Raw genomic sequence first — 27,328 nt, forward strand, 5'->3', positions numbered from 1 at the left:
CTGTAAATAATTCAGGCAGTCATATTTTGCAGCAGCATGAAAAACAGAACCTGTAAATAAATCTCCCAAAAAGTGAGGGGTGAACTGTAACTGATACTCTTATTTCTGATTGGTTGCTAGTTGTCCATTAAAGGTGTATGATAGGACACCTCAAACAAAGATCTATCAATTATTCTTAATGTGTTATTACTGTGTTGTACATGTTCTGCTTGGTGCTGCGTCTTTATTGTCACCGTAGGTTCTGCAACGGACACAGATCATTTCCAATAAAAATAAGATAAACAATATAAAAAAGAAAGTCTGTACAAAACATTCTGATATGAGTCGAGTGTATCATAGTGCACAATAATAAATAGCAAAAAGTAAATAGTAGTGTGAGATGAACAGCAGTTGATTTGGTGATTATTACAGTATGACAGAATTGCAGTAAAGCGGTTCTCAATGCTTACTTTGCATCAGGTGTGCTAATGGCTTTGGGGAAGAAACTGTTACCTGATGAAACCGATTTAAAAAAAAGATCGAAATGAAAGTGGATGGTAAGATGAGATGAATCCAATTTCTCATTTGTTCACAAAAATTCAGAAATCTCCGTTGTGACGAAGTATTGACTGTGGCCAGACTTATCATATAAATGTGTTCATGTGTTTCACCTTGTATTGGTGCTGATATGGGTCGCGGGTCTGTGGCAACAGGGTGGGTGAGTTTCTGTGCACTGAGTGACTAATACTCTACAGTAGATCTTTGTGGTGGATTGGAGTATGCTGTGCTTTCTGCCCTCCAAGAATCTGCTCCCTCCCATTGTGGTTTGCTCATTGACATTTCCAGATGTGAGTAGTTCACAAAGGCTGTGACTGAGGAGAGAGGCTGACATTTTGTGTCTCTGCGAGTGCTCGACAATGGCTGAGAAGCACTGACATTTGTGAAAGTGCCGAGTGGAGCACTCCTAAGATTTTCTATTATGAGAAAGAGAGGGAAATTATACATTACATCCTGTTGTCTATCTGTTACAGTAATCTGTGCTCATAGGATGTCAGATAAGAAAAAGAAACAGAAAAAGATGAGTAGTAGGGAAAGAGGAGAAACAAAGTACAGGAAGAAGGAGAGAGCAGAAGAAAGGACGATAGAATAAATACAACAACCTAGTTGCAATTCTCTGGTGGTTCACTGTGTGAAAGCATTTTCAATCTTTTCCTTCTAAACCTCCCTCAACTGCTGCAGACAGCTCCCTGAAGTATATAAAGCCTTCTGCTGTTGATCTTATATGAAAAAGGTACAAACTGCTCTGCACAAACAGGCCACTGAATAATAATAACATCTCTCTATGAAACAGATTCACAAGTGCCTGCAAGATTCACACAGGCTCAGAGAGACGCAACAGACACTGAGCAATGATAGTTTGACTATAAATCATATCATTTCACAATTACAAATTTAAAATATTTATTAAAATGCTGAAAAATACTTAACTTTATATTTACTCCTAACTCCATCATTAACAAATCTAGAAAACTATGAACATGCAAATACAGGGAGAGACACTGTGCCTCGCCCACCGCCACTGCTGGTCACACCCGTCATGTCACTTCAAAGAGGAAGCCAAGTTTCCCTGATCACATGTTGTATCTACATGCAGTACTGACTGTCTCATTGGAGTACTCATTTACATTTCAGCTGCCCTGTGATGAGTATAGACACAATATCCAACTGATCATGTCCCTATCCAGCAGACCCCTGGGATGTCTGTAATAAGCATCATGAGAACTTGTTTTGTCCTGTGTTTTGTGTCATAAGAAAAGATAATGGACTCTGTATCTACAACATTCTATGAGCAGGGCCAGATTGTCTGCTTAGGCCAAATAAAAAGGGCCCCTATCAAACTCTCAGTCCTTTTCCATGTCGATAGCTACCTGGTCCCAGGTGTGCTACATGTCCATTTGTGGTAATTTGATAAAACATGAAGAAACTAAAGAGTCCCATACACAGCTGATCACTCATAAACACTGAGGTCAAGGAGTTTCAGACTTTACATCTTGGCTAAAGTTTTACCCAGTGATTCATGATCAGGTAAAGTCTGTCATTGGGTATAGTTCATCAGGTATTCTACAAGTCATTAGCTAGGTCTGCACCCCCCCCCCCTCCCCATTCAGACAGATTCTATCTGGTCTGTCCAGTCAACCATTTATCAAAAACAGGGCGGGTTTGATACGACTACTACTGCAACCAACCAAGATGGCTGCTGCTGATGTGAAGAGGTCTGTTGGATGCACCATTGCGACAGTATTAAACCAACTGAGTGGCACATTATTTAGAACAACTGCACTAGCGCTTTAGTCTGATGCTCTGATTGGTTGGTCTGCAAACATTGATTACACCCCTCGGATATTTAAAATGAGCGCAGTGGCTCAGGACATATTCACAAATGCAAATCAAGTAAAGAAAGGTGATGAAGGTCTGAGGACCAAAATGTCATGAGTGAAGTTGTCTGGTTGTCTTACACCAACTCATTGCAGTCAGTGGGTGAATTATGTCACTATTAAAAACGTGGCCAAAGTGACCAGTGTGCAGGATTATTTGTTTTCTTCAGTCCAGATTTCTTTATACTACAGACTTGTTACGGCTTTCTGGTGCACTGAACTTTGACATGATGTAATGACACACATTTCCTAGGAGTATGCACCATGTGGGCACGAGAGTTATAATGGATTTAGTGATGCATTTTACCCAACAAATCTGTGGTTAATCAAATTGTTCCACAGTAAATCTAGGGCCTCTGCAGCACAGGGCGATTCCCCACTTCACCCTACTGGTAATCCTTCTTTACACATGAGGCCAGACAGAGACTGTATTCTTTCTTGGGCTTTGTGGTTTTACAACATCTGTGACGGGGGTTCACAATGCCGTAGATGTTTCTGATCCTGGATTCTGTCTCGGCCTCGTTCCACGTGATCTTCGATGTAGGTTGGAAAAGACCAGCAGCTAATCTTGGTCAGGGTTAAATGTGTACACCGTGGTGGGACCATAATCTGACCTGGTGCCTGTCTGGGAAGATGTTACAGTATGTGATCTGATTGCACAAGTAGAAACCTCACACAATGTGAAAAAGTGAGCAAAGCTATTACATGTGCTTGTTATGTATGTGCTTGGACAAAATCATTAAACTGAGAAGCATCGCTGTGACTCTGAGGAAGAACTGTGTCTGTGGGATTCTGGGGATTAATACAGCCGAAGCATCGGTGCTATTGAAATGAATCCTAACCAGTATATATATCGCACAAGACAAATGTAGAACAAATATTTTTCATTGGGAGGACACAACTGATGCGTCTTCAATATTTCAAAACCCCATAATCATTGAAAGAAGTCCAACATTGAAAACACTAAAAGTTAGAACCCTTTATAATCCTTTTTAATGAACTCAGACTCTGTTTTTCAAACCATTTGTGGTCTACATTCTTGAGCAATAGACAAACATTCTGTAATTACCTCTTGGTATTGTTTGGTATTGAATTCAGATTATCCATCTACACACAGGGGATTCACATGAACTGATACATTCATTAGAAGGTGGATAAATGAACTGAGCCCGACTGGACCAGTCGAGACCCAGCGTGTTGGTTGGGATTCGGACAAAGATTTAGAAATGATGTGTGTGTTTGGGGTAAACAGCCAAGCTGTGACCATGGTAACAATTGCACGACAGGGTAACACTAACTCAGACATAAAACAGAATGCTTGTTTGGGTACGGTTAAAAAAAGAGGCTGAGGTGGCACCATCCTGGTCATGTAAACGCATGTGCATGTGCATGTGCATGTGCATGTGCACCTCACTTTCAACTGGCTCAAGCAATCACTTTTTACAAGCAACATATTTTAGGAGGTCTTTGTTTTTGGAAAACGTTGATGTTTTTTCTGTCGTTGTCTTTTATCTAATAATATCTGAAATGTCCAAACTTAAAAAAGGAGTGAGGACATTGTGCGTGCGTTTGTTAAGAAGCTAAGCATATCTTTTCAGTTATTTGTGCTCAGCTGAGCATGTCGTTCTTCTCGTATCCTGGAGATACAGTTGCAGATAATTTTATGACGTGTTCAGCAAGTTAATGTTTTTGGCCTTAATTGCTCATCAAGAAAACATAGCAGCTGCATGTGTAGTTAGGTTGACGAGGTGGAATGCAGCAACCTTTATGTGACTTATGATTTATATTGCAGAAATTGTGGCCTTACCTCCCAAATGTGTGATACCAAGAGATGCTGTAAGATCTATTAATGTGCTAGTCAATGGAATTAGAGAATTAAGGGATTATTTAGTAATAAAGTCATAAGGCTTTGTTAAACCATACATGGTTATTTATTTCTGTTTGAATTTTCAGATACCACATCCACCTACTTTGTACCTCTCTCCAAGTGCCTAGAAAAAGTTAGCAGAACAATCTGCCTGATGCATGTCTCCAGGTGTGTGTGTGTGTGTGTGTGTGTGTCTGCGTGTGTGTGATGATGAACCTGGCCCAGTGCAATAGAGCCTAAGATGTAGATAAAGTTTATGCCACAGAAATGTTTGATGAGCGGAGCGCAACGCAGATCCTCTGAGCTCCTTCATGCAGCCAAGGCCCGTTCACATCTGCTTCACTTCCTGCACATTAATGAAATCAATACATCTTATTTGAAATCAATACTATTTTAAAATCATCACCACCTTCAGTGACTGATTTTGAGTAATCACCTATGATGTAGCAGCTGCATGATCTCGCATCGTGGGCCACCACTGGAACACAGTGAAGAGTTACACGTTATAAATGCATATTATATTATATATTCACTTTATCACAAGGACTCCAATGTAACAAGGACCTCAGATGCCTACCTTCATCCATTTGTCAGCATAGTCTATCACTATGACAACCGTTTCTATAGATAGTAACAGTAAAATGTCTGTAATATTATTTCATAAGATTAATTTGCGCAGCGTAAAGCACTGACATTGGTATTATTTATTTACCATTGTTTTGAATCCAATGGTACGAAGCATTTCATACAACAATTTTGAGATACAGCCATTTCTGTATCAAACTACAAGTTAGTCATTAGTCGGGTTTCTCATTTGATGATTTTTCACAAAACGACTAGTAGAAATACAGGCTCCCATGATTACATGTTGAAAAACATCATGCACTTAAAGACAAGATAGAGTCGAATAAGACATATTTATAAAAAATATCTTCCGGTGCCCTTTTATTTTAGGGAGAAATGATGGGAAGAGTAGCTGCATGTCTGAGTTTCCATGCGTTTCCATGGTGTTTAGAGGTCAGGCTGTATTCTGATTAACTGATGACATATGGCGTTACTTTTTGTGCCTCCTGAGCATGCAGTGGGACTTTCTGAGCACAGACAAATACGTTTTTCCAAACACACAAATTATATTTTGAAGAGAAAATATTTTTTATTTTTAGAATAACTTATCCTGAGCAAACTAAGGACTAGGCCTGTGTGGTACGTTCTCTACCAGGTCTTCTTTACAGTGCTTCCAGAATACGGTTGATAATTCTACTTGTGACCTGATTGGTGACAAAACAGCCAATCAGGATTACTTTCTCCTCCAAGCCTGTGATTGGCTGGTTTTGTGGCACTTTTGTATCACTGCACAGAGTTGAGCATACTCAGAGCGCAAGGAGACAATGGCCCTCATTTATCAATCTTGCGTGAAAACAGGCGCAGATCTGAGCGCAGAATTGGTCGTACGATAGGATCCACGTGTGATTCATGAAACATTCGTATCTGACCAATCCCAGCGTAGGAATGATCGGGTCTTGATAAATGCGGCGGCTGAATTCGATTGTCATTAACATGTTACGACCTTAAATATTCCTGGTTCGGAGGCCCCGCCCACTAAGGTCAAACATGGAGAGAAGAGTTACTGGCAAAAAACGAAACTTTTCAGAGATGGAGATCGACATCCTGGCATCCGAGGTGGCGCAAAATAAGGATGTGCTTTTTGGCAGTCTGAAGAGTGGGATCAAAGGAGCTCATAAAACCGCTGTGGGGAAGAGGGTGACGGAGATGAGTTTGGCTCTGCAGCGCCCCCTCCTGCAGCCGCGCGCCAACACAGCTGTTTTGAAAAATAAAAGAATCGTGTGTGTCCCGGCCACCTGGCCACCACGTTTAAAAGCGATAGCTTGGCATCATAAATCACCTGTACATATATAGAGTGATAGTTTTTGCGATTGATGAATGCGTAATCATTCATGGATGGTTCCTTCAGACGTACATGAGTGAAATCAATTGCTCCAACCAAATTTGGAAACCCAGCAATCTGGAGATCTGCGGTCTCTGAAAACACGCTCACGTCCGTCTGACGCGCGTATTGTTCCTCCAAAACAAGTAAATCTGCCATCGTTATGATTTGATAACTGTCAAAGCATCTGTTTAAATAGGGGAGTGAGTAAACATCTGACCAACCACAGTGCAACATTGATTATCTCACCAGATACTTTAATTGTTGTTCCAGTTGTGTCACACCCATCGGAAAAAACAAAAAACAATTACACAATTTTGCCATGAGTTAATTTGCAAACACACATTTCTGCTTGTATTTATTATTATTTCAAATTTTAATGTGCAATAATTAGATGTCATGTTAGGCTATTTAGCCTATCATATTGTTTTATTGTACAAAGTGGTATCAGTAAAAAACGTGGGCTTTTTTAAAATTCAAATTTTTTTGATCTTGTTTTATTCGTTTTAAGAATCCGTTTTGATCTGTTCTAAATATGTGACTGTTTATGCTAATGACAGCTGAGGTTTGTTTAATAATTATTTTCTGCAACGCAAATCCAGACTCAGATTTGCGTACACGAGCTCAGACCTGACGTGAGATCTGATCGTAGCTTCCGCTCACGTCCAAATTGATAAATGCCGAAGCTTGCGTGGAAATGGTCGTACACACGGTTTCCTGCCGTACGTTCGTTTGATAAATGAGGACCAGTGTGAGTGAGCTCGAACAGAGCAGAGATCTGTGAGAGAACAACGGACTAAAACTGACTGAGACAAGATTTTTGTGCGACTGTTGATAATATCAAATGGGGAAATACATTTAGCACAGAATTGCTTTTTTTGGTCAAAAATATTTCTTCTCAAAAATACAGTATGTGTGTTTGCAAAATGTATTTGTCTGTTCTCAGAAAGTCGCACAGCACACAAATAATGCCATAATGACCTCTGTTCCTTTTTTTAGAAATCACAAACACACAAACACACACACACACACACACACACACACACACACACACACACACACACAGAGAGCCCTCTCCCGGATCAAGTGACTCTGCTGTTGTTTCAGGTATTTTTCAGCTCCGCGTCTGATTGGCAATGATGTAAACATGACACCCGGGTGAACTGGCTAGGTTTCGCCCCTCTTCCGGGCTGTGCTCAATAAGTTTTAAAAACATACAATCTCCGACCGAAGCATCTGACGCGGGGATTCCGACTGTTACAGGAGCACAAACCAGGGGATGAGACGGCACGGCAGCGAGCAGCTCACTCTTTGAATCTGCATCCGTGTTTGTGCTCTGTAACTGCATGTGACTCCCTGCAGTTGTGTGTCTGTATCCTCTCAGTCTGAACAGAAAGATAATCTTGTGTGGCAGTGTGAAAGGAGTCAGATGCCTGTTTTTTTTTAAGCAAGTTTACCTGCATTTAAAAAAAAACCTGCTCATACACACTGACTGTGGTGTAAAATTAGCGCGTACAGGTTCCCCTGTGTGCTGAGCAAAACACTCTCTCTCTCACTCTTCAGTCTTATGTGGCTCACCAGATGCAACACAGCTGGTTGGTTGAGGGAGGACACAGCGGTATTCATCCATATTTTCCATCAGTGTCCATATACTCAGAGTCTTGGTTTGCCTTTCCAAAATCACTGCTCCTGTTTTCGTCATTGTTCCCAACATTATTCTATTTACATTCATACATTTCTTTGTATGTTGTTTTTTCCTGTACTGGCTCCATCTGCTTGGAGGTCAGGAGAGGGACAGAGACCCCCCCCCCCTCACCCTCCCACCCTCCAACCCCAGCCCCCTGTACTGCAGCAGAGCCTCAGCTGTGATAAAGATGGAACATGCTCTTGGAGCTCGTCATGCTACGCTTCCTGTTCTGCAGCACTGATATTCTGACACTGATCGCCATCAAACTGTCAACAACAGACAGTGACTGAAGTGCTGGGGTGGGCGGAGGTGCTGGGGGAAGCGAGTGTATTTCTCCTCATAAATAATTTTCGCTCAACAGAAACAATGAGCTGAAACAGGATTTACTATTAATTTCTGTCTTTTTTGAGAGAGGAAATTGAGATGGATGACGCCTGCTGTTCGCCGGCTCCTGCCGGAGAGACGGTGGGAGCGACCACCCTGTAGCCTTTCTGGACAGGCTCCAGTCAAAGCCCAGTCAGAGGAGATTAACGAATATTATCTTTGCATTGTGGGTGCAAACATGATATTTAGATCAGAACACAAATGATCAACCACAATCTTTGGAACGTTATTAATTAAAATGATCAAAACTAATTGGAAAATCTAGTAAAATAGTGCTAAAGTGTTAAAATTGAATTGTAATTATGTTATAATCAGATTTATAACACAAATAAAATAACAATGCCATTAAGGCAAATGGAGGAGGGCTTCAGTTACTATTACAGCAAGTACAGCAATCATGACTGTATATACAGTGCACTCAATAACCCATGATGACATAGTGAAATAATGTCTTTAGAAATTTAAGCAAATTTATTAAAGACTGAAAACTGAAATTACAAAAGTGTTGACACCTGCTGACACTCCCAGTGGGGATCAGGTGCATCCTGCTTGCTTTGATGAAAACTTGAATGAAGTCCACCTGTGGCACCCTTTAATTGCACCTCAGAACAAAAACCAAGCCATGAGATCCAAGGAACTCTCTGAGGTATAGATCAGGGCGAGGGTATAAAACCATCTCTGATTGGGTTAGGGGTTAGGGTTTGGGTTAGACTGGTCTGAATTGAGGGAAGGATGAAAGCAGCCTGAGAAACAACCAAGGCTACGGTGGAGTGGCTTTGGGACAAGTCTCTGACTGTCCTTGAGTCAAAGACCAGACTTGAACATCAGAGAATATTTGTGGAGAGACCTGAAGATGACAGATCAGACCTTCCCATCCAGTCTGACGGCGCTTGAGAGGATCCAGGAAGAATGGGACAAACCGCACGAATCAAGGTGTGCGAAGCTCGTAGAGACTCAGCAAGAAGACTCAGCTGTAATTACTACCAAGGAGCTTCTACAAAGTACTGCAGTACTAGTAGAGAAAGAGGGAGAGTGCATGCAAGATCTGGGTTGAAACCAACTTTATAATGAGCAAAGAGTCTGGGTCAAATACCAGACCAAAACACAAAGCCTCCAGCTCTGATATACAACGTCTGGTCCAGCGTCTGTAAAGTGATAGAAGAATTCTGTAGAGTCATAGAGATGTTTGGAAATAAAAGGGAAGCAATCGCCTTCTATTTCTCTTGGAACTGTGTTGCCTGCAGTAAGAATTAACCAGTTACAACAGCTGACTAGCTGATGAACAAGACTAGGTTATCTTCCAATAACCAGTGGTAATGTAAGAAAACATGGTGCTTTGTTCTTTGTCCTTTCTTAAAAGGAAACAGTGTGTGTGGTGCAGCAGAGGAAAAAAGGATTTAATATGGCTGTGGTTCTTATTGATAGGATATGTTGAATGGTGCATTGTACTTGCTCAGGCCTTGTGCAGGGTTTAGGCAGGAGTCCTTGTGGAGGCGGGTGAGGCCCCTACAGCTCTGACACTGTCCAGGCAGGAAAGCAGGCACAGCAAACATGAGCTGCTCATCTGTCCTTTGCTGTCTCTTTGAATGCAGCAGGAGATTTGTTTGCAGTTTTCTGACATCTTAAGTATTGATTGAGTTTCCAGCAGTGATTCAGTTTGGGAGACTGAAGCATTCATGCGGGATCAGATTTCTTATCTTTCCTAGGCAGATTTTCTAAGCTATGGAAGTGTACCATTGCTCTTGTGATAAAATCAATTTGAATCAGGAACTCCAGATTTATATCCACATTCTGTGTAAATCTGTCTTTGAACTCTGCTGAGCCTAGGAGTCTGTCAGTCTCTTAGCTCAACATGGCCTTTACCCACTCAAAGAGGAGGAGCAGGAGTGCAACTGACAAACAGCTGTTTTAGCAAACCAAACAGCAGTGGTGCCACCGAGTGACTGTTGACTCAGCACATTCATCAATGGGCTGCACAGCCTTCCTCTGCAGCCCAAACACATGGGTTTTAAAGAGCATGGCAAGTTAATCAACTAAATTTAAAATACACAAAATGCATCTGTATATAAAAAGTCATGTGTGGCCTGATGGTGGGCGTGAGGACTCCTCCTGATGAGAGCACTGGCTTCTCTGTTGGTTTGTCCAGCTTTGTCCATCTACTGCACTTAAAAGAAGGTTATTGTTTCCCATAGAATGAGTCAGATCATCATCAGATCATCATTTTGGTTTATCTTGGTGGATATTAAGTCATAAACCAAAGTATTAGACAAAGCCTCAGCTGAACTTTGTGTTCAGCCCTAGACTCTTTGTCTTGTTGATGTTATTGCCTTCACATGAAGTGAATTAAAAATAATGAGAATATCTCTACCTACAATCTTGTCTTTTATTTCTGGGTCGGGATGAGAGATGGATGACACTTTATATGTTCATATACTTCCTAAAATCCATTATGACTTCGATAGTGGCCATGTGATCACATATGTACGTATGTCTCCAGTGGCTATTCAGAGTGAGTGACCTCACGCTCAGGAGAACTGTGACTCTGTTAATGACTTGATGAAAATACAGTCTTGTGGTAAACTGACTACCGGCTGACAGAAGCTGAAGATGTTCTTTAACAGGCTGGACAGACTTTCTCACAGTGCAGAGGATTCAGCCAATCCCCTATGGAAATACATTCATGAATCAGTTGATCAGACTTGAGCAGCAGATGTGAGTTTGTATTCATTCTGTCTTTGCTGTAGCACAAACTGTGTTGGACGTTTTTTACATGCAACGCTCCTGAGACAGACGTACAGATTTCTGCTAATGCCAATACACCCCTGGCAAGCTCTGCCTGTTCTGTAAGGTTGTAATGATCACAAGGACTTCAAAGCTGCTACCAGTGTAAGAACTAATCATTGGTTGTTGTTGTTGTGGTTGTTCGCCAGCCTTTCTGTTGGGATATACATATGGGAAATATATGAATCATATCATAATATATGAAGTAAAGATGAAAGCAGTATTTACAGGATGAGTAGTACCAGTCATGACATATGTGCATGTGCAACACTGATGTAAATGGAGTGAGGCATGCTTGAATGCATTTGTATGGGGGGTGATTTATATCACATGCTGACGCACAATGTATGGAGTCTGATGAACATATGTGTGTGATTCACCATACAAATCTTTATTCTCTTTACACTTTATTCTCTTTTTACTGTATAAGTAAAAGTGTATAAGTTAGTTCAATTCCAAATACATATACTGCTGAATTCTTTGCTTTATGACATTGAATTAGAAGAGAGAAGAATGAAAGAAACCAAACTAAAAAATACAAACATGCATTAATTAAAAATGATGAATACAAGCTCACCATTAATGAAGTGACCAACCTTTCAACTTGACTGGTCATCGATCATCGAACACTTTGTGTTTTAGTATCAACCTTTTGGCCTGTAACAAAATACCTGGTGAATCTAGTGAAGATGAATGACATCCGCTGTTTATGGTCTATGTGGTAAATGAAATGAAACTGGAAACTTGCAACACAAATATGAATACAACTTTGAAGATTTGTAATTCTAAATCTTTGAAATTGTAGTTTCAAAAGATACATGAGAAACAGTCATTCTGTCTGACTAAAGCAGTGAGATCTGTGGTCGTGTCTGTCCTCGTGTGCATTGCTGCACAGTCTGTTTTATAACAGCCATAAGTTATTTGGGGCTGTCATTTATAGTGATTTTGAAGCAGCTAAGAATGTTTTCTTCCACCTGGCGTCATGCCTAACAACACCTCTTAGCCTTTTTAAAACCACGGAGACGCTCAGCTCTAAGTGGCTTGTTGCTTAAGTACTCTCTCTGATCAATCATGGACACAACGTTTTGACTGGTCGTGTTTAATTTCCAGAGAGCACTGCCTGTCGGTGACGGCTGAGTGCTGTGGTCACTGTGTGTCCCCTGTCATTTCATCAGATTGATGGAGTGGTGATGGATTTCTCTCTTGACTGATCTCTGGCTCTCGGTCAGGCCGCGTGCCTTTTAAAGGACTGTTACCTTCACACACACATACATGCTCAGGAGTAAGTGATCGTCCAGCTTCTAAAGTGCTTATTCATGATAAAGGATTGTATACAGATAAACTCTCAGTTTCTGTTCAGCCATGTTGGCCGCTTGTGCCGACAAACCACTTCATCTTTTGATTTTAAACAAGTTTTAATTGTAAGATCATAGTATCATATTAACAGATTGAGTTCTTTATTCTAAATGATAAAATAAGGTGCAGTGAAGGCTGACTGTGATAGCGTAGGAAACCTGTCAGTCAAGGAAACAAACACCAAGCATTCAAGTCTGGCGTCTTCTACCTCCTCATGTTTGAAAAGAACAGATTTAATGAGTGATTCGGACCGTTCTTAGATGGGATACTTGTAGATTATTATTTTGGTTTGTGATGGGTTCTGGGTTTTATAGTGAAAAAATACAGCATGACTGACATGGAGAAAAACACCAGATATAACATATAGATGTATAGATGGTGATACTATTTTGAAAAGAGATTTTTTGTAGTATATTTTTGGGAGGTTTTTCTTTTGTGCATTACAGGAAACGGAGAGATTAGAGAGACGACAGGAAAAGAAGGTGATGCAACAAAATGTCTCCAGGTTAATTTAAACTGGGAATGTTGCAGTTCATGCTTGGCATCTTAACCACTTACACCGCATTTAGACCTGGCATTAAAACACGTTTTGAGCGGATAGTGCTAGACATGACACCACATGACAGTACAGGTGTAAATGTACCCAAAATGCATTGTGATTTGATCGGCCAGACCACCTCCAGAGGTGGTGAGTGATTATGACCAAATTGAACACGTGTAAATGCAATTGTGTTTTCAATCTACAACAACTACATGTGTGAAAATACATAATCATGTGCAACTGTTCCAAACCAGCGAGGCAGCAGCTAGCAGCCATTAGCCAGCTGCATAAATCACCATTCTCCTCTGCTTCTGTGTTCAGCAGTCAGTTTGTTGAAAACAGTATCCAAAAGTAAACAAACCCAATAATGCAGCTTCACAGATGGCTACCATCTTCTTTTATTCTTCTTCTTTGGGGACCTCTTTTTTTTGGGGGGGGGGGGACCTGCGCAAACTACTGTTTATTTTCTCACATGCACTTTGTGGCAAATATAATGATTGCTTGGATTGTGTCATTTGGCAAAGGTTTTTCAAGTCAAGCTTATTTTACACTGCATGTAGAAGTGGTAAGGGTCTGGTTCGATGGTAACCACGGAAACAGCAGGACTTTGACCCCCAGGATCGACGTTCGCAGTAGCACATGTGATCAGGTTTAGGCCACAAAAGCACTTTGTGTAAGGTTATGTTAGGGAAAATATTGTGGTGTTGCTTAAATAGATTAGTAATATAGATTAACCAATAAGACCATTTTTTCCCAAAACTTACCCAAGCACCATGACCATAGAAACATTAACATGCCTTAGTTGCTATGAGCAGTTATTGCAGGAAAGTATCGACATGGAACATTTTGCAGATATGTTCAGAGTCAGTATTTTGTGACATGGCAATTACATTCATGAATAACTTCTCATTATGTTGATGGCTGATTTGAAGCTTTATTGACCAGAGACAGCCTGATGGGAAATTTGGGATCCGACAGTGTGACTAATGCATTAACATGGAGAGTGTAAACCGGCCAGTTGTGCAGTTATTCATTGTTTTTGCAGCATTGTCGAAATGGAAGAGCAGTGCAGACGAATGCTGTGAGCTTCTGGTGTGCCTTTATGCTGTTTTCAGTTTACATCATCGTGCTACCATTCACCAGCCATCCATACTGTGCCAGCGTAGAACTGATATCGTAGTCTGACACAAATTGCGAACCAGGATTTCACGAGCTTCCTCCTGCTGTGTAACGTACAGTAAACCGCTGCCCCTCAGTCTGAAGGCGCCTTCGCTCTCATTAAGATGAGAAGACGCAAACTGGAGGAGTTTTCTTTCTCTTTCCTTCTATCCTCATCTCACTTATGCTGCTTCATTTCCATATCTCCATGTCCATGCAGACAAGCAAGCAATTTTCTCATTAGACTCAGTGTGTATTCATATTCAAACTTACCTACTTAGACAGTCACCTTTCTAATTCACTAATTCACCATTCTCCAGTGATTCATCTCCATATTTACGGGCCAGATTCCTTTCAAAGGAACCATAGAGATTCTCAGCAGGAAAACGTTGCTTCTCGTGTGTGAACGGACCCATTCCAAACACTCAGCTTTCCAATTATAGTACATCCCGCTTAACTGATGCTTATTAATTCCTTCAAACTCATTATGACATGCAAAATAGGGCACTCCCACGAGACGAATACTAATGAAAGTAGAAACTTCTCGACAGTGCTGCCGCTGTCAGAGGTCTTTCTGTTGATGTTTGCTTTAGGCTCCAGCACGCACACAAAATACATTCCCCTTTGAAAAGAGCATATTTAAAGAGTCCACTAGTGAAATCACTGTGAGGGACCATTGATCAGCATCAGCTTCTTCTTGTGGTAATCGCTTGTGACAGTAGGGGCCTGCAGTACTCGTGCAGCAGTGTGTATGGATTATGTCTAGATTAGAAGAGGGTCCTACAGTAGAGTGCTTGTAGGTGGAGTAAATAAAGCACGGAGTCCGGGCTCCCCCTGACTGACGCTTCGCCAGCAGTGCCAGGCCATAGGGCTAACCCAAACAAAACACTTCAATCTGTCGCCGCTGCTCCGCTCGGCTCCTGGAGGGCTTGATTGATTGATTCGCCGGGCAATCAGAGAACATTGATCGCAGACACCCACTACCACCACCACCAGCTCTCCAGGCCTGCTCTCCGTCCATTCATTTGCCCGCTGTATTCACTGGAGGGCTGTAGCTGCGGAAGCCTGCACTCTTAAACACACATCCAGGCTTTCTGAAGGAAATAAATTACACTGCTTCAAACTGGACACATTATTGTAATTGAATTCTCCCTGGATCGGGTTGCTTGTGTGATCATGGGTCAAGGGTCATTGATATACGGTGTCAGGATATTAAAAGCTTGCTTAGTTTCAGTCTTGAGCATATGCAGTTTTCACGACGTTGGGGGTCAGAGCGCTTCCAAAGCTCAGATGGACTTAAAACCATCTGTACAAAAAAGCAACAGAAATAGAAAATGTAAATGTAAAAATGTAAAATAAATAAATAACCTGAGGATAACAGTCATTTTAGTAATAATCATCTGATCACTGAACATTTTGTGTTGATATTCACGCCGTCTGAAATCCAGAACCAAGTCAGATTTGAACTCACAGATGTCACATGCACACTGCTGAAATCAGCATGGCTTACTCTTTCCAGCAATCTGAGTGCACCCAATGTCCACTGAGGATACAAATCTGTTCGGAAATTATATATAAATAGTTTCTACTTATGAAAGCACAAAAACAGGAAGGCAGGAGCATATTTGATGGAAATGCAGTGCAGACTTTATTCCATGAGTTTACGTTTTGCCACAAAGCTCTGAAGAAGGTTCTTCTCCTAACTCCTGCGTCCTCATGGTTGTTTGCCACCTACGATCATTAAAATGCTTTGTGCAGTTGAGCACATGTCCCCACTGTTTTGACTGCATTAGCTTTACAATTATGCAAAAAAAAATATTTATTACAAATAAGAAAAAGAATGGTTACGGCTAAATCTGTGAAAATATCAATTTTTTTTATGAGATGAATGTTTTGGCAGGAGTAAGAAGCTCAGTATGTCCCATACAGGCAAAAACCACAATTTCAAATTATGTAAAGCTTTATTTTTTCATGCTGTTGTAGAACAGGTATAGTAAGACTGGCATGAAAGCATCTCTGAATGTGCTGCTCACAGTGATCTGAAGTTTAATCAGTTCATAATGAGATTCTGGGCAAAGCAACGTGAGGTTATATAAACTTTATAGCGTGGGCTAGCAACTCCTCCCCCTTCACAGCTCTACTGAGAAACTGTTCTCCCAAAAGTATTTACATTAAACCTAAATTAAATGGCAAAATAATGTGTTATCAGTTCTGACTTTCATGATATAACCAATCCAGGGCCTACTGCACCATGGGTAAACTGGACCTTCACTGAGTGCGTAGCTACTGAAGCTTCATCACACTTTAATGCTACCAGAGTTACTGAACGGGGAGCTTTCTGTGCATCACCCCAACCCAGTAAACATCACTTACTCCTACATGGTTTTCCTTTAAAAAATGCACAACTCAGAAGAGTCGTAGAGAGCACTCATAAATGGATCAATCAACGGATCAATAAGAGAGTGGAGCGTCTTCCTAGGGGAACATCTTTGAGAGAAGGGAGAGTGCAGAAACAGTGGAGTGCAGATATTCCAAACATAGAACGTGGTGAGAAAAATGTCTTCTTTACTTGTTTTTACATTTACATGAGCAAGAGTAGTACCAACAGAAACTATATGTTCTCATGTGCATCAACATTCAGCACTGATTCTGAGTGTTTACTTGCTAGTCCAAGCTAGCCTAAACAAGCACAGCGAAGCATGAGCATATTATTATATACAGCATACGCTTTTGCTGAGGAAGCTGAGTTGAGCTGTCAGTCACCAGTGAGGAGCTCCACTGCAAACAGCTACTGATTTGTTGATGGAGATTTGTTTGCACTGAACACCTCTAGTGTTCACAGACAAGGGAGCCGGATATTACTGTACAAATGTACGTGGAACAGCATTCACATGCAAAATCCGGTAATCACACATTACTAATTAAGGCGTCAGAGCAATGTGCTAGCTGTTTTAGTAACAAGTAGATGTCAGGTTTGAAATGGAGCAACTGGGACCTGGATGGAGGGTTGATGTCAGTTTCCTGTCTGTGCAGTCAGTGGAGACGCTGGTCTGAAATGTGTTAGCTTGTCACATAAACTGGAGGTAGGGAAGATTTTAGATTACAGTACTTAACATCACATGACCAGCCAGTGCAATGCATAATGTTAAAGAGCTGTCACTGTGTTGGATCTGAAATATTATAACATAACTAGCTCCATATGATATTAGAGGAATGCCTCTCTGCTTCGTTTCTGTTCTGTCTTCCATGATTCTTTCCATTACCTGTATGTGGGGAATCGCAAACAAATTTAATTTGGTCACTCTGTGTAATAAACACTGCAACAGTCATGTTTACAAGGCTACTATACTAACATATAATAGGTCACCACTACAGACAGTGTATGTACATATTTCATATTTCATTACTATAATCATTAGCAACAAAGGATATTGATATTGTTTCGTTTACATCTGTGTGTGATGCAGTACAGGACTCTTAGGTCCGATCAGAACGTACGGTCTCTGGTTAGGAAAACATTATGACAGGGCGTCAGTAGATAAGTGCACATCTCAGGGAAACCTTTCAAATGTGAATACAAGTGCTAAACTTGGCACAAATCCTCCTTGTGTATTACTCTTTTGATAAAACCTGTTAGCCAATCGAATCTTCAAGATGGCCGCCATTTCTGGCAAAGAAATATGATGTTTTTTCAATAAATTCATTCACAATTATCTCATGAATAATCTAGGTGTCAAATCAAACATTTTAACAATGTATAAGATGAAATTTAGTACACTGTTAAAAATGAAGTGAAAATCAGCAAAAATCACAAAAAAGCTCACTAACTAGCCTAGTGCTAGCGAGTTAGCCTCACGTGCTAATGTGAAGACACTAAACAAGTCAACTGTCGGCACTTACAGAACCTTTGGTTCATCATTCATAATAAATGCTTTGCAAATACATTATGTTTTATGCAGAATTTTTCACATTACATATTAGAAATTGCAGGAATAAAGCTCTGGAAAATTGTTGCGGCCATGTTGTACTAATGTGATAATGCATGCTACTGGAGTTCAGGTCCTATAGTCTAGTATCATCTTGTATCTGCTGTCACAAGTATTCATATTTAAAGATTTTTGCCTTGTCTTGAATAAAAATATTTCAGACATCAGCTGTAACATGATCGAATGGAAGAGAATTACACAAAGCTTCCTCCATTATAGTAAACCATCAATAACAGTATAGATAACCATCAGCTTAGTGCATATCCGTATAAAACTTGCACATTAAGTTACCATCGTTTGTCATTGCTGACATTCAGATATTCAGACCCAGTTGTTTCTTTAATTGGATCAGTTTGTCAACTTCTGGGTGAGATTGGCAGATACAAACACAGGCTGTCTAAGTCACCGCCTTTGTCATTAGCATGATGCATACTGCTTGTGCGGTCAAGATATATGCGCTGGTTAGTCATGTGACGTGACATCTATGGTTTATCAAACTGGCAGGAAAAAAAGACAAGTAAATCCATTCTCATCTTTGTGAACAGAAATAAGGGAGTTTGTTTATTTTTCCCTTTTTCTGTCGAACTGGTATAAAAGCTTTAAAAGTGAAAACCAGTTTTCTTCTGAATAAGCCACTTCGCTGTGATTGAGATGCTTCTTCTGACTCAAATTACTAGTGTAACAAGGGTCCGTGTAATTAAGTCATCACTTAATTACATGGGCCGCTGGCTACTGTAAAAAGCATCTTTTCCATTTTTCAACCCTGCACAGTCACTAATCAGTTGTCTCTTTTTCTTTGACAGGGGGAATATTTGAGTCCATTGAGAGCGGCCCGTCAGGTGCTGAGGAACTAGCCTTTAAATTTGCTTTAAACACAATCAACAGGAACAGAACTCTACTGCCAAACACCACGCTCACCTATGACATCCAGAGGATAAACATCTATGACAGCTTTGAGGCCTCCAGAAAAGGTATGTATGTGTTTGTGACCTGCACATCATATATACATACACTATACAGATCATATATACATACACTATACAGAGGGGGTCCAAGAGTCTGAGACCACTTGTGGTCCCCACTGTGTATATAGTGCAGTACTCACATTTGCTCAGAGATGAAAGGTTTGCCACAATATAATTATTGTTAAATGTCAATCTGTTTATGCTTGGAGGACACATATGTAACAGTATTCACTAATTTTAGATTTGACTGATTACAATGAGTTAATCTTGTTTGTGGATTATAATATATAGGCCTCAACACTGTGGAGGACAGTTTTTCTTTCAATATTTTAGATTTCTTTGGCTTTGGCAATTATTTTAAACAGCCAATTCAGACAGCATACCAAGGCTGTAATAGTTCAGTAAAATTACAAAATGGAACCACTCTTAGATTCAATATCAGCAGAGGGATTAAACAGCGGACCCAGCTGCTCTTTACTAATGTCAAAGGTATAGAAATATCAATTATCAGATGAAAATAAGTAAAAAAAAAAAAAAAAACAGCTATTGATTGTCTTTTTGCATTCTCTTTGGTATCAGGTCTAACTCTAAATATTAAAAAAGAAAAAAATACTTTTTGTTATAAAGGACTTCCCATGGGTATTGAAGGTATTTCCATAAAAGATGTTGTATCATACTTTATATTAAAATTAGCAAAACTTGAGTTGAATTTCAATCCGTTAATTGAAAAAATATTAAAATAAATTGAGAGATTTATGGTTAAATACCCTTGTATAGTTACCATGGCTGGTATATACAGCAGTGGTCCTGGATGTTCCAAACAGATCAACACTAAACGCTTTCATTTTGTTTGGAGAAACAACCCTCATTATAAAAAGCTATGTAACAGTTCAAATTTATAATCTTGAATTATTTTCAATAGAAACTAACAAATCAACACCATGTTTCTCAGGTGAGTCCGAGGCTCACAGAGATGGAAAAATCACAACATTTTCAAATACAGGAAGCGCAGCGCAGGTCAGGTGACAGGAATGAACCAATCAGCTCCACAGGAGTGGCTTCACCCTTACCGTCCAAGGACTTCACAACATGCAGTTGAAAGGTTTTGGTTGCTAACATAAGGCTCGACAATAACGCAACCTCCCAAGCGCCTGGATGGCCCTTAACAGTGCTAAATCAGTTCTATTTCCAAATTCAAAAAGCAACTTTCTGTCAGAGATGACATCACAGTTTGTGTGACATCATTATTTATGTCGTTCGTCTTCGTTCACTTTTTTCTTCACTTCACAAGTAACATGTAGAAAGGCGATGTTTGAAGCTTTGTTGAGATCCGCTCGTCCAAAAAGCTTCAGTCGACACCGTCTGTCCTCGGGCCTCATCAGTGTGTGTGAAGCCACCAAGACAAGATGTTTCACTTCTCATCCTAAAGGCTTCTTCAGTTCTAACTGACTAGTGGGGAGTTAACACCTTGAGGTCCCATATGTGTCATTGACCCCAAGCCATCATGTGAGTCGTTAAGGTCACATGAGTCATGGTGTGGATGGGTGTTAAGCTGCCTCGGGAGTGATCTAGAAACTCCATTGTAAGTGGTTTATAAGTGGTGTAGACCACCTCCTGTGTTTAGTGATGGTCGTTCCAGATTAACGGCTCCTTCTCTGGCCAAAATGGCAGGTGTGTGTGTGTGTGTGTGTGTGTGTGTGTGTGTGTGCGAGTGCACATATACTTTGCCATAGTTGATTTGCAATGCAAATGTATTCCCTGTTTGAGGCTTACGAGCTGCAGTGGCTTAGATTGCAACAATTATAATCAGGCGAGGAAGAAATGGCTGAGCACTTCAAATGTAAACAGAGAGAATTGATTGGTTCCAGGTAATGACTCAGCGGCAGTAATTCAAAGACCTGTTTGGCCCCCAGAGACAGCCAATAAAGTGCCATAATCTACCAGTTTTGTGTGTGCATCAGACTGACATTTCAAGTCTCTTATCAATTATGGCCCATTATATTCTGTCTCAGTGATTTAGCCAACTCTCTTATATTAAATAAATTGAGTACACAGTTGAGCTTATGCAAAGAGCTGTAGTTTGAATATCTTCTGATTGCAGTGCCTTGAAAGCAAGCTGAAGCTGTCATACCTTCAGCTTTGTGTTTTGGATCTGGAATGCAATAGAAGTTGTGTAATCACTATCAGCAGATACTAGTGCAGCACCCGTTCAACATGTGCCTGTCCTACTAACAGTGTAACATGTAGAGGAGCGATGTTTGAAGCTTTCTCCACAACCGCTCATCCACAAACCTCCACAGTCCACGCTGTACGTCCTCGGATCCTCAGCAATACACTGTGTTCGAAGTCTGTCAAAGACAGACTCACACACACACCAACACACAGACACGCAGACACACACACACACACACACACTCATTCATCCATTCATCCATTAGGCCTGGCTCGCACTGTGTATTCGTTCATCTGAATGGGGTGGAGGTCACTTTGCTCTTCTACATCTCCTTGGTGACGTCATGGCACTGAGCTCGCTGTGGTTAATGAATAGACACAGACAGAATCTAAACCAAAATACTTGAGGTTTATCATTCATGTCAACATAAGGTCTCCCCACTCTAAGCAGCACACCACTCTCCTCTCCACTTCCTCTACTCTTTGTCTCCTCTCTCAGACTGGATCATATTAGGTGAGACCCACCTTCATAATTGACAACCAATCAACAGAGCAACTGACAGCCTGTGACCATGACGATGCTCTAGTGACTATTTGGAGCAGCAGGATAGTGCATGTAGGACTGAGTCAAAATAAACCCCAGTGTGTGTGTGTGTGTTCATAGTAATGAAAGATGTCATCCAGTGCTATGGCATGGCTCACTGATGTGTTTGTAATAGCTTTTAGACAACAGTGGTGGACTATGGCACAGAGGAATAACATATATCAGAATTTATGGAAAATAAAACAGATACAGAATCTCACCAGATCTGAAATTTAAATACACATTAAAAAAAAACTAATGAATGCTATTTTATATGATGAACTAACTAGTCAGATATTTCTCTTCTCTAGCCTGTGACCAGCTTTCTCTGGGGGTGGCAGCCATCTTCGGTCCCTCTCACAGTTCCTCTGCCAATGCAGTCCAGTCCATTTGCAATGCCCTGGGCGTGCCACACATTCAGACCAAGTGGAAGCACCAGGTGTCGGACAACAGAGATGTCTTCTACGTGAGCCTCTATCCAGACTTCTCCTCCCTCAGCCGGGCCATCCTGGACTTGGTCCACTTCTTCAAGTGGAAGACGGTCACTGTGGTTTATGATGACAGCACTGGTGAGTCCAAACACCTCCTCCACTTGCATACATTTTTTTTCTAGAATAATTTTCCACTTTAGAGATTTTGTAGTGTTCTGCTGAAGTTCACACGAATTGAGTTATACACATTTTCTTTATTTACTTTCATCTTATTCCTAAATACTCTGCTGCTGTAACAGCCTGACTGAGCCAGGCACACTGGAACACGAGGAAGCAAAAGCAAAGGGAGGCCTAGGTGATAAACTGAAAACACTATACAGAAATACTGGAATATAGATATGACCACTGAATTACTTCACTGCATGAGGGTTATCACTCATGTCAACAAAAGATCTCCACACTATAAGTGGCACGCCTCTCTCACAAACAATCAAACTAGGGCTCTTCTGAGTTTTCCTCAGGGACAATACTGATACCAATTATCAGTATTCAAAAAGACTGACAACCACTATTAGGATCTATACATTTGCAGTAAGAATGTAAATCCTGTGTGTCAGAATTTAGAATAACATAAACTCCAACACAGACTTTGTTGAAATGCCTTTAAGCAGATATTTAATTAAAAGAGAACGTGCAGGGAGCTCCCAGAGGCATTTCTAATAAAGTTCAATGAAAATTTGAATAAATAAATAAATAAAATAGCTGTATGGACAGCAAACTTCCTTCCCTGGTGCTGGTCGAGCGAAATCCTTCCATACTTCACTTTTAGAACTTTTCTTTAGTGCATCCGTATGCAATGAGGCTTTAGAGAGAGGCAGAAGCTGTGTCCCGGTTCAGAGGCCGCATCTTTCAGAGGCTGCATTTGAAGACCGATGGCGTCACAGCCGCGCGGCTAGACTTTCCCATTTCAAAGACTCTGAGAAATGCGTCCTTCTTTTCCTGGCAGCGAAGGCTCCATTGGGTGGGTCCTTCTGGCCCCAACCTATCCCAAGATTCACTGTGCACCGGTAATGAAAGCAAACAACAGTAACAGAGAGCTGTAAGTATTGGTTTTTAGCTCAGTTCAACAGCTAACGGTTCAACTTTTAACCTGAAAACCTCAAGTTTATATGAAAAAGTTAGCTTTCGCGTCCTCTGAAGGATGCGGCCCCTGAATTGGGACACTGCTAGAGAGAGAAAGAGAGAGACAGGGCTTAATTCACCGTTATATTCATTTATTACAGAAAACAGCTTTGCTGCCTTTAGCCTTTAGTTGGTTTCAATTATTGAAATGTTATACGTTAACACCGTGATAGCAGAGAAGCTGTTATTCAAATCTAAGCTCCTTCATTACTGAAGAGCATATAGCTGAATATGTAACTAGCAATATTAGTGACTATTCAACACAGGCCATTAGTTCTTAAGTCTGTTATAACTATAACAATATCCTGCATCTCCACACTTGATGTGATGTCAGTGATGTTACTAGTAGTCATGGGTTGAGACTGAGAGTGTGACTAACCCTGGTAAGTCAAGAAAATAACGCAAGAGAAAATGTTGTAGCCCATCAATTATTTTGCTTTTCAGCTGGCTAAATCATGGATTAACATATGAACTTGTTGACGTAAATTTCACAAGTGTAGAGGATATAGCAACACCCACTGAGGCAACTTAGGAGGCGGAGCAACTCAGAAACGGTGATGCTGATGAAGATCAAGCGATTGAACTGTTGTTCCTGCGTGGCCTGTAGAGATACTCGGAGAAATCCCAGCACGACCCAATTCTCAATCACACTGACATGTGATAATTAAAATGACTAAAAATCAAGCAATGGAACATAACCTTGAACAATAGTGTCTCCAGTGGTTCACTCCCTTTGTTGAAACAGGTGAAATCATGTGTGTTTCTGACTCTCTCAGCCGTTAATGAACCATCGACTCCTGCTGGTTATTTAGTAAAACTTTGAGTTAAGTGTTATTGTCTGAATGACACCGTACATGATGATGATTACCAGGTATAATCTTTAAAATCTTACTGTGTTAGCATGCTAACATTTTAATGCTAAACACAAAGTATAGCTGAGGTTGATGGGGATGTCGGTAGATCTGAAGATATAAGGTCACAAACCGAAGTGCTGGACATTTTTTTCAGGCCCCCAAAGATATGACAATTTATTTTTATTGTGACAAGAAATGTCTGTGACAAATTCCATGACAATCCACTAAGCAGTCATCAAGACATTTGTTTTCAAAGCTTAAATAGCACCATCATGAAGGTGCTAGAGGAAACGTCAGTAGGATTCGTCCTCTGGGAACCATTAATGTAAAATGCAAAAAGCTGTACCAATCCATCCAGTAGCTGTGGAGATATAAAGTGTAGTCTGTAGATTAAAAGCGCTGGACCAACCACCAGACTGGAGCCACGCCTCTAGCGCGGTCTTTTGCCACACAACATTTCATACAGCAAAAAATGTGTAACACAAGATGAATGTTTTGCACCTCTCTGTTTTATCGATGACCTTAACTAACGTGGAATGGTGTACTGAGGGTTTTTTTCCCGGGTTCAGCTGGATATTGTTGCCATTTGTAAATGTTCCATTCTTCACCGAGGTGAGAGAGAAGGTGTGTGATACTGCAGAAAACATGCCTGTCGTGTTGCTCAGTAAAGCAGACCTTGTTCAAACCTTGCTATTATTGCGCTCCAGGTCACCCGGCCACAAATAAGCCAGCAGGATGGGCACATGCACCATATGCCGTGGGTCAGGGTGTGTGCCAGCCTGAAGACAGGCTGCCAGGCTTCCCAGAGCTCCATCCAGCAGACACACTGGGACCAATGTGCCCATGATCACAGTAGTGCAGTATGTGTTCACTGTGTTTAGCGTTCATGCCAGATAAGCTGCTTTTTGGAGTCGAGTGCTACATTACAAACAAGCGGTTGAACCAATTATCAAGAATATTTACAATATATAGATGTATACAGATATATAGAACTCATCCTTAGTTGTCAGTGTCATCAGGGGCTGGAGGCGGTCTCTCTGGAGGCTCCCCTGGACGGAGTGGAAAACAGGTCTCAAGACCAACACAGGGCTTACCACACGTTGCCATGTATTACTCAAGCGCTGCATGTAAATTTAAAATCTTTTTGATTGAAAAAGATTTTGATTACATCAAGCACCATATTTTCACACTGATGGCCTTTTATTTGTTATCTGTATTCTGCATTTAGCTCCTTATATTGTAGTTTTCGTTGTTACTGGCAGACTCTGGCTTTTCCACTGGACGTGATGCAGAGAACAGGACTTGTTCATGAGCATATTCACCTAATTTGACCACATTCGATTGTGAGTTCAGTAACTGACTGTCTTCTTCATGAAAACAGTGTGATGTGGTAAATGGTAACTGCTTTTATATTGTGCTTTTCTAGTCTCATCTCAACACTACAAGCTGCATTCACACAGTGCCTTTTTCTACACATACCGCACCTTCAGCGTTTCTGAAAGTCTCAGTTTTAGGGGCTTGAAAACTCCAGAGTAGTGTGGATGGCAGGAGTAACTGAAGGAAAAGATATTAGTTTTAAAACTAAAATGTAGTAGTGTGGATGGAGCCACAGTCGTCCACTGAATCCTGTTTGGCTGCTCCGTAAATAGACAGGAGTTCTTCTACACTGCTACTGCTCTCTGCCCCCCCGAGGTTTAAGTTTTCCTTCTGCATTCCTCGAGTATTTTAATTTCATTTTATTCATTAAACTCGTGTTCATTTGCTCCATCGCATTTAAAGGAGCTGCACACCTACACTTCATGGGTGTTCTAACTAACTAACTGATTAGATCTCTACACAAGTGGAAGATAGATGGAGCTATGCTGGAACTACACAAGGGAAACAAGTACTTGAATGAAAAACTCACAGGAGAGTCAGAGATGTAGATCCAGCATACTGTTACACTTGAATTATATTAGTAACACCTGTGCTTTTCCTTCTGCCAGTCCTGAGCTTAGTGTCCTCAATGGTAGTGATGCATTTCAGTAGAATGAACCACCTAACAGTTTTAAAAGGGCATCTTGCATAATAATCATTTTTACTTTTCATACTTAAATACATTTAACTAATAATATTTTGTTACTTTCACTTTCTAACAACCCCAGATTTTTTTTCATTTTTGAACTGGAAATCTTTCTCCCCAGGTGACATTGACATTTATGTAACGTTAGACTTCACACAACTCCCTCTGGAGCCACAAGAGGCTTTATGCCACTTTTTCTCACGTATGTAATAGTAGGCAAACTCCCCACCACCTGAAAACAGACTTCAGTTCTCAGTTCTCTGTAAAGTGAAGCTTGAATTCAGCGGTTTTCTGTGGTATTGTTATTGTGTATTGTGAATCTGTTGTATATATATTTTATTTTGTGGTAGTGGTGCTTTTACTTAGGTGCAGGATCTGAGTACTTCCTCATCCACAGCATAGCTATACCTACATTATACAAACCTTACTGAAGTAATAACGAACATACAGACTTTCCTGGTGAATGCAATTGGTTGATATGTGTCAGATTTAACAATACAGTTCCTCTCAAGCATTTTCAGCTTTAAAGCTACAGCACAGTAACATTTTTATTCCTCTGTGCCGGTGACAGTCAGAGCCGGGGGAATATTGTTTTTGGGTTGTCTGTCCGTCCGTGTCCTTCCCATATCTCAGCAAGGCCTTGACACAACTTCTTCAAATTCGGCACAAACATTCACAAGGACTCAAGGATGAACTGAGTTGATTTTGGGGGTCAATGGCTAAAGGTCAAGGTCACTGTGACCTCAGAAAATACTTTTTAGCTATTACTTAAGACTTCACACATCAATTATGACAAAATTGGATAAACAGGGATGTAACCTGAACCTGAGTGGTGGAGGCAGACAACCATGAGGAGGTGATTCTAGTTTTAAATATGTTTTAGGTGAAATATTCTCCAAAACATATCTCAGAGCTCTGTCAAAGTGGAATGGTGTCCTGTTGAGTCTTGTGCTAGCCTAA

General features: G+C 40.7%; 1 protein-coding gene across 2 annotated transcripts in view; it reads left to right on the forward strand.

Moving 5' to 3' along the window:
* grik2 (glutamate receptor, ionotropic, kainate 2) overlaps positions 1 to 27,328 on the forward strand; it is a 332,322-nt gene that overhangs the window by 78,858 nt on the left and 226,136 nt on the right. For both annotated transcript variants that reach the window (XM_056379853.1, XM_056379852.1), the window contains exons 3-4: positions 18,923 to 19,090; positions 22,151 to 22,408. In XM_056379853.1, the coding sequence (XP_056235828.1) occupies positions 18,923 to 19,090; positions 22,151 to 22,408 (426 nt within the window). The remainder of the gene's footprint in view (positions 1 to 18,922; positions 19,091 to 22,150; positions 22,409 to 27,328) is intronic.

The sequence above is a fragment of the Seriola aureovittata genome, chromosome 7, assembly GCF_021018895.1.
Source record: "Seriola aureovittata isolate HTS-2021-v1 ecotype China chromosome 7, ASM2101889v1, whole genome shotgun sequence".
NCBI lineage: Eukaryota > Metazoa > Chordata > Actinopteri > Carangiformes > Carangidae > Seriola > Seriola aureovittata.